Raw genomic sequence first — 7,579 nt, forward strand, 5'->3', positions numbered from 1 at the left:
TTTTTGAATGTTTCCCAGGAATGCTGCTAACAAACAAGCCAGTCTTTATCAAAACTGTTGATAGACATAACACATCCTAACATACCGAAGCCTTTAAACAATTATGATAAAACATCATTCTGACTTTCAGATACTTATTTGCATGAATTTTACAGTCTAGTGACATCATTTCAGGTTCAAACTCACACTAGATTAAATTGTTTGATGGCATCATTTCAGGTCCAAACTCACACTAGATTAAATTGTTTGATGGCATCATTTTAGGTCCAAACTCACACTAGATTAAATTGTTTGATGGCATCATTTCAGGTCCAAACTCACACTAGATTAAATTGTTTGATCATTTTAGGTCCAAACTCTCACTAGATTAAATTGTTTGATGGCATCATTTCAGGTCCAAACTCACACTAGATTAAATTGTTTGATGGCATCATTTCAGGTCCAAACTCACACTAGATTAAATTGTTTGATGGCATCATTTCAGGTCCAAACTCACACTAGATTAAATTGTTTGATGGCATCATTTCAGGTCTGGGAAACCACTCACACTAGATTAAATTGTTTGATGGCATCATTTCAGGTCCAAACTCACACTAGATTAAATTGTTTGATGGCATCATTTCAGGTCCAAACTCACACTAGATTAAATTGTTTGATGGCATCATTTCAGGTCCAAACTCACACTAGATTAAATTGTTTGATGGCATCATTTCAGTCCAAACTCACACTAGATTAAATTGTTTGATGGCATCATTTCAGGTCCAAACTCACACTAGATTAAATTGTTTGATGGCATCATTTCAGGTCCAAACTCACACTAGATTAAATTGTTTGATGGCATCATTTCAGTTCCAAACTCACACTAGATTAAATTGTTTGATGGCATCCTTTTCAGGTCCAAACTCTCGCTCCAATTGCTCTACCTCTACTCCTACAAATCAAGAGCTTGCCCTGCAGACTCTGGGAAACCGTGGGAGTTTGGTCTCTACAGCAAGCTCTGCCAGTAAACCCAGTGCTCTCATTACTTTAGCAGGATTTATCAGTGAAACTACAGGGAGCAAAGACCCTCTACCACAAAAAGTGCGGGTATGTAATTAAGTTTGAGAAAAGTCTTCTTTTTCATGCTTATGGATTAAATATGCTATACCAGATTAATTATATATTATCTTTTGGAAATAGTTCTATAAAACTTCAACGATCCTTTTCTAATGCATTAGTATTAGGTTAGTATACTGATGTTAACATTTTATACAAGGATTTCTGCTGCTTTATAAATCAACTAAAATATTATTCCTTCATATAATACAAAGGATAACTGACCTTCCTTTCATCAAGACGTTCACATTTGATTCTCTGACCAAACTCAAAAGATATAATATTATTGTGGATTTTGTTTAGTTTCATCAGATATGAAAACTATAGTACATTTTAATTAACGTTTAAACTTGTTCTGTAATTGTTTAAAACAGAAGTTGAAAGTTAAAAAAAGTTTAAGGAAGTGTAATAGTTGGAGACAAAATTTCATATGGCACAGTTCTTTACAGTGTTGGGAATCGGTTGAAATTTCCTGATCGATCATCAACTTTGTGTAACTGATCGATGATCGATTAAAAGTCTAAATACGTATTTTGTGTTATGTTTTAACAGCAATTCACGTAATTACTAAAACTGTTGTACCTACACCATCATTTTGTGTGCTTGTTATTCGTTTATTGCATGGAATACTTTTTAATATAAACAAATGTCGTTTTTTTAAAAATAATTTTATTAATGTTGAAATAATCTATTTTCATACATCACTATGATCAATTACAGATTTCTTACTCGATTAATTGATCAAACATCTCAAACAAGTGATACTCGATTAAATCGATTAATCGGAACAACACTAGTTCTTCACATGTATTTTGTTGCACATCATTGTTCTTTTACAGATCACTGACACCACAAAAGTCTTCCCCACCATTAACCTTGGCCGTCGTATAGATGTTCAGTGGCCGAATGAAGACTGGAAGCAGAGTGGTGGAAAATCGGGCTGGGCTTCTTGGTGTCCGGCCGTGGGTATGGAGGGTACTGTTGTACATCGATGGGAACCTTGTCACAGAGAAACAATTAAGCGTTCACACGTGGACAAAGTGATATTGTTAGTGCAGATCTCGGACAAGTATGTACCTATTGCTGAGGCAGGAGTGTTGGATCTAGGGGCAGAAGTATGACATGAGGCCAGGTCATCATGGGTATGACACAGTTACGTCGTGTGACATTATTTGTACAATAACGTTGTCACATGTTGATGTTGTAGTATGAACGTCCTACCATCATCATTCTATTATAAGGACAGCAACATTGATAAAATACTGTCACATGCATCTTTGTAGATCAAAGTGTGAAATTATCCATGGATACATGGCCAAAAGATTAAAAATACATTGTGTAGAGACACATGTTAAAAGATCGGGTGAGAAATGTAACAACATATCAACTTCCTACTTGAAGAGTTATGGTCGTCAGTCTGTCGACATAGTTGTGTATCCCAGACATCCAACTGAGTACAGTATCCTCAGTAACTACAGTGTGTTGCATCATGAAAACAGGCTGTCAGTATCCCACACATTAGTATTGTTTGAATCTTGTTTCTCATCTCTGGTAGTCTGCGGCAGTGACATAGCAGGAACAAAGCATTGTAATCTTACCTCAGGCGGTACATCCTGGCAAGTTCAGTTTGTGAGGATTTTGAAGAATGGAGAGGTTACCGAGATTCATTAGACTTATCTGTTTATCTGTGATTTGTTGGGAAGATTTTACTCGTGGTTTACCTCAGTTTCGGCATGGCTGACTTTCAGAGGGTCAAAGGTCAATGGGATATGATGATATATGGTGGGTATGAGTGTGAAACGCTTCATTCTATGAACAGAATGTTATAGAGCATCCTTAGACATTTCTGAAAGGACAAAAACACATGTATCCAGTCAGATCCTAACAATAACTGAGCCCTCATTTGTCTATATCTCCTCAGAAAACTAGTACTGGGATAATACATATCCTTATAGTACCTGTCAACTTTATATCATCTGTTCCAGGGTACATCTAGTACAACCTGTCTACAGTACCTAGTCTGTTCCAGGGTACATCTAGTACAACCTGTCAACTGTATATCATCTGTTCCAGGGTACATCTAGTACAACCTGTCTACAGTACCTAGTCTGTTCCAGGGTACATCTAGTACAACCTGTCTACAGTACCTAGTCTGTTCCAGGGTACATCTAGTACAACCTGTCTACAGTACCTAGTCTGTTCCAGGGTACATCTAGTACAACCTGTCTACAGTACCTAGTCTGTTCCAGGGTACATCTAGTACAATCTGTCTACAGTATCTAGTCTGTTCCAGGGTACATCTAGTACAACCTGTCTACAGTACCTAGTCTGTTCCAGGGTACATATAGTACATCCTGTCTACAGTACCTAGTCTGTTCCAGGGTACATCTAGTACAACCTGTCTACAGTACCTAGTCTGTTCCAGGGTACATCTAGTACAACCTGTCTACAGTACCTAGTTCTGTTCCCGGGTACATCTAGTACAACCTGTCTACGGTATCTAGTCTGTTCCAGGGTAAATCTAGTACATTCTGTCTACAGTACCTAGTTTGTTCCAGCCTTGGTTAGCAGCTGAGATAGTTCTGGATACAAGTCATTTTGTTTAATCAACACGAGTAGACTTACAATCTTCTTAACCATTAATCACTGAAGTTGTGTCATATAAAACTGCTCAAAATTATAATCTGCTAAGTGTAATAACATATAAAAAATGTACATATATTTTATTTCTACCTTTTGTATTGATACGAAAAATACTGACTGCTTTTTATGTTCAGCTTGTATTTCATTGATTCTAAATTATTTTTGATGTTAGTTGTGCTCTGTTTACTATGTGCTGAGTATAAATGGAAAGAGGGAAAAAACAATCAGTTGTCACCATCACACATCGTCACACCAGGGTGAAGCATTTCAAACAGGAATGGAACAATGCATATCAGGTTTGAGACATAGGAAGCTGGTCTTCTTTGTAAAGAATCATTCAGTAAATATCATATCTGTGTCCAAGTAACTATTGAATAATTATGTTATCACAAATTCATAAAGATTTTCGTTACTGCTTGATGTAAGAAGTCGATTTACTGTTGTCACAATGATGAAAATTGATATCCCTAAGTGTTTTGATGAATTTTTTTGTCATACAATATGAAAGTCTAATTGAAATTGATGTCACAGCTAATTTAAAATTGTATGCATTATAATGGACAAGGTAGTGTTAATTTATTGTTTAACAATAGATCTGTGTAACATTCCGGTGTTGAGAGCATGGAGTCTCGAGGGAGACCCTTCGGCTGATTAACGGAAATCTTGTGATACTTTACTTTTGCCAGTACATATTTATGTACTTTTTTGTGTACATGTTGCTTATTTTAAATGATGTTCTCTTCTGCCTGTGATTGCTTTTTCTGATCAGATTTCAAATAAGTTTAGGTGTCCTCAAATTAAATGGATGAAGAAAACTACAGATTTTTTTAACATCCCACCCTTATATTTTAATATTTCTAGATTTCTAGGAATGCCAACCCATATCCCACCCTTTTAAGATCAGGTAACTCATAAGTCTTATACTGTTGATAACATGCTTGTAGACTTCCATTGTCCTTGCAATAATTTTTTGATAATTTGAATGAAAGAAAGACAAAAATATATGTAATTTTGTTGAGATTCCGTCAAATAACTTTAGCTGATAAACTTGTCAGACTCTTTAAAACATTAAAACATTGTCTTACTGAGGAACAAACAGAAAATTATAAGATTGATAGAAATTTAAACAACGTAAGGTACCAGTGTTTAGTTGATTTAGAATGAATGTTGGACTTTTAACGACCAAATGAAGACTTCTTTTTATTATAGATTGATGTATGTATGTTGATGATACAGGGGAGAAAGACTACCTGGCCCAATTTGCTCAAAAGTTACAGTTAACCAGTGGTTAGTGTAAAATTCTAATTGTTACCATTCAAAAACCCAAGAGAGTTTTAGGCAAAATTCACACTTAAAATGTACATGTATTAATCTGACCTGTCTCAATAAACCTACTGCTGTAGCATCATTAAGAATGTTCCCAAATTTTTTTAATTTGTCTCAGAGATTTTTTACTAACCACTGGTTATCTCTAATCAGCCTTTGAACAACCAGCGGCATGATGTTTTTTAAAGTGAAGTCTAGTAAATCCATTTCAAATCATTTATGTTTTAATATTCAAAACTTTATACACAAAAATGTATATCAAGTTCTTACAATGTGGTAATGATAGTGCTTTAAAGTGCTGTGGGACCGGTTGCTTGTGTTGTTTGAGAGTGGTGTTGCTGTAGGTCCAAAGACATAATATACCTCTAATTGAATGTCCCAAATGTGTATCCTGGATACAGGACACTCTGCCTCTATATCCAGGTTGTCTGTAATAATTGTTATCAGCTTTAAAATCAGAATAGATGTTGGTTACTTCTGGTTATGTGATAGGTTACAAGACTTATTTTCCAAACCACTTTCTGCTTACCAGCCCTCTTCCTCGTGTTGGTGCTGGAAGCTGTATATGTGGTGTACGTTAGTGATACAGTTATATTTCATGTATATTTACACCAGGAATACGGGACTGTGCAATTCAAAGTATACCGGTCAATATGTTCACCTGTCTTGGCTACCTGCAATGGTAGTCAGCTGCTCTTGTCCATAAACACAAATGGCAATCCCCACAAAGCTATGAGACTAGTTTTGGAAGACGCCAACTTGTACAGAATGTTTTTAATCGTAAACAAGAGGTCATGTCTCGGCAGCTCAACTTGATGTTGGTAAATTACCCACCAATTCCATGACTCATGTACTGCTTCATATTGTACTGTGAAGCTTTTTTAGTTGTTTATTAAATGACTTTGTTGATTTGAATTTCAGTAACTAGAATTTATTCAACTGGTGTCAAAAATGGTTATATTTGAGACAGGTTATAACAAGGGCTTCAATTGTATGAAATGATTTAAATAGATTTTCTGAAGCTTGCCTCATTTTGACAGTTGTGGATCTCTGGTACATTGTCAGACAGTAGATTGGTGTAAAAGGATTTTTTTTCGTCATACTTGATAAGTTTATAATTATACTGTTTATTATAGGTGTTCATGGCAATCAGTCAGTGTTGTAAGAAAAATCTACTTAAATACGTCTCGATGATGACACATGGGGTCAGGTTGACTAAGCCCAGTCCAATTTTACTAAATTGAATGTTATTGCCAATAGATTGACCGGGCTGTCTTTAGTACTATGAAATTATATCATCATTATTAAAAGAATGACAGTCTAAGCAATCACTGTAGCAATGTGAAGTACGATTCATAAATTCATATAGAAGCTACTTTTATTTTCTGTAACTCCCGTCACTGAAAAATCATTTGTGACATGCTGATATGATCTATCTACTTTCATTTTATACTTACTTTTACTTGCAGTCTTCATCACATGTTTCTCATATGTTTGTATTACATATGTACATAAATGTTTACCAATGAGTTCATTGTACCTCACTCAAGTCCAAAGTAATTTGAACACTTAATTAATTTGCTATGTAAATTTGCCAAGTTCAAGATAGTTTCAATTCCATTTCTGTAAATGCACAAGTACAGAAACGTTTTGCTGATCGTAAACATTTTTTAAACATCACTTATACTCTGAGCCATAGCCGAGATAATGTCATTTTTTAACATGTGATGTTGATTTTCTCAAATATTAGATATGTATGCTGTTCTTTGTTAAAATTACCACAGTAGGTTGATTTTTGAGAAATTGTTGCAAATGATGTGTTTCTGGTATTTTAATGGTGATCTTTGTTTTCCATATCTTGTTGCCGTAGGTAACTAGAGAAAGTATACTTGTTTATAATTTGTAAATGTACACTTAAGTCAGCAAGTGTCTTTTTAATTAGTGAGTGTGTGTACATGAAAATCAGCAGATTGTTTTAAAGTACAATATATGTGTGGTACGTAGCTGTCTGTGTTTGTTTATTGGTGACTGGAAGTTGGATTGAATGGATGGATTGAATGCCAACAATTGTGTATATATTATGTAATGAGGATGTTTATATATTGATGATGTAAAACATCGATAAAATAAATTTAACAATTACCAATCTATTAACTGGTTTCTGGCTTATTTCTACGGTATATACTTGTTACTATAGAAACGTATATCAATCACATTGACCTCTGTAGTTGTCTTGCTACTATGGAAACGTGAATCGGTGACCTTGGCAGTTACAACTCATTTCCACAAAAAAATGTTCATTATCACACCAACCTCTATAGTTTTGCTTTGTTACAATAGAACTGATGTGTATCGCAGCAACCTCAGTTGTGACTTGTTACAATTGACACGTGTATTAGTGACCTCTATAATTGTGACTTGTTACAATTGACATGTGTATTAGTGACCTCTATAATTGTGACTTGTTACAACTGACACATATATTAGTGACCTCTATAATTGTGACTTGTTACAA

General features: G+C 34.9%; 1 protein-coding gene across 1 annotated transcript in view; it reads left to right on the forward strand.

Moving 5' to 3' along the window:
* The window catches only part of LOC132548578 (pecanex-like protein 1), a 33,672-nt gene extending 26,471 nt beyond the window's left edge, over positions 1 to 7,201 (forward strand). The window contains exons 37-38 of the mRNA XM_060212440.1: positions 896 to 1,086; positions 1,935 to 7,201. Coding sequence (XP_060068423.1) covers positions 896 to 1,086; positions 1,935 to 2,216 — 473 coding nt within the window. The 3' untranslated portion in view covers positions 2,217 to 7,201. The remainder of the gene's footprint in view (positions 1 to 895; positions 1,087 to 1,934) is intronic.
* The last annotated feature ends 378 nt before the right edge of the window (positions 7,202 to 7,579 follow it).

Source organism: Ylistrum balloti, unplaced genomic scaffold (genome assembly GCF_031769215.1).
Source record: "Ylistrum balloti isolate Yb309-2 unplaced genomic scaffold, AGI_CSIRO_Ybal_v1 Utg370018, whole genome shotgun sequence".
In the NCBI taxonomy this organism is placed as follows: domain Eukaryota; kingdom Metazoa; phylum Mollusca; class Bivalvia; order Pectinida; family Pectinidae; genus Ylistrum; species Ylistrum balloti.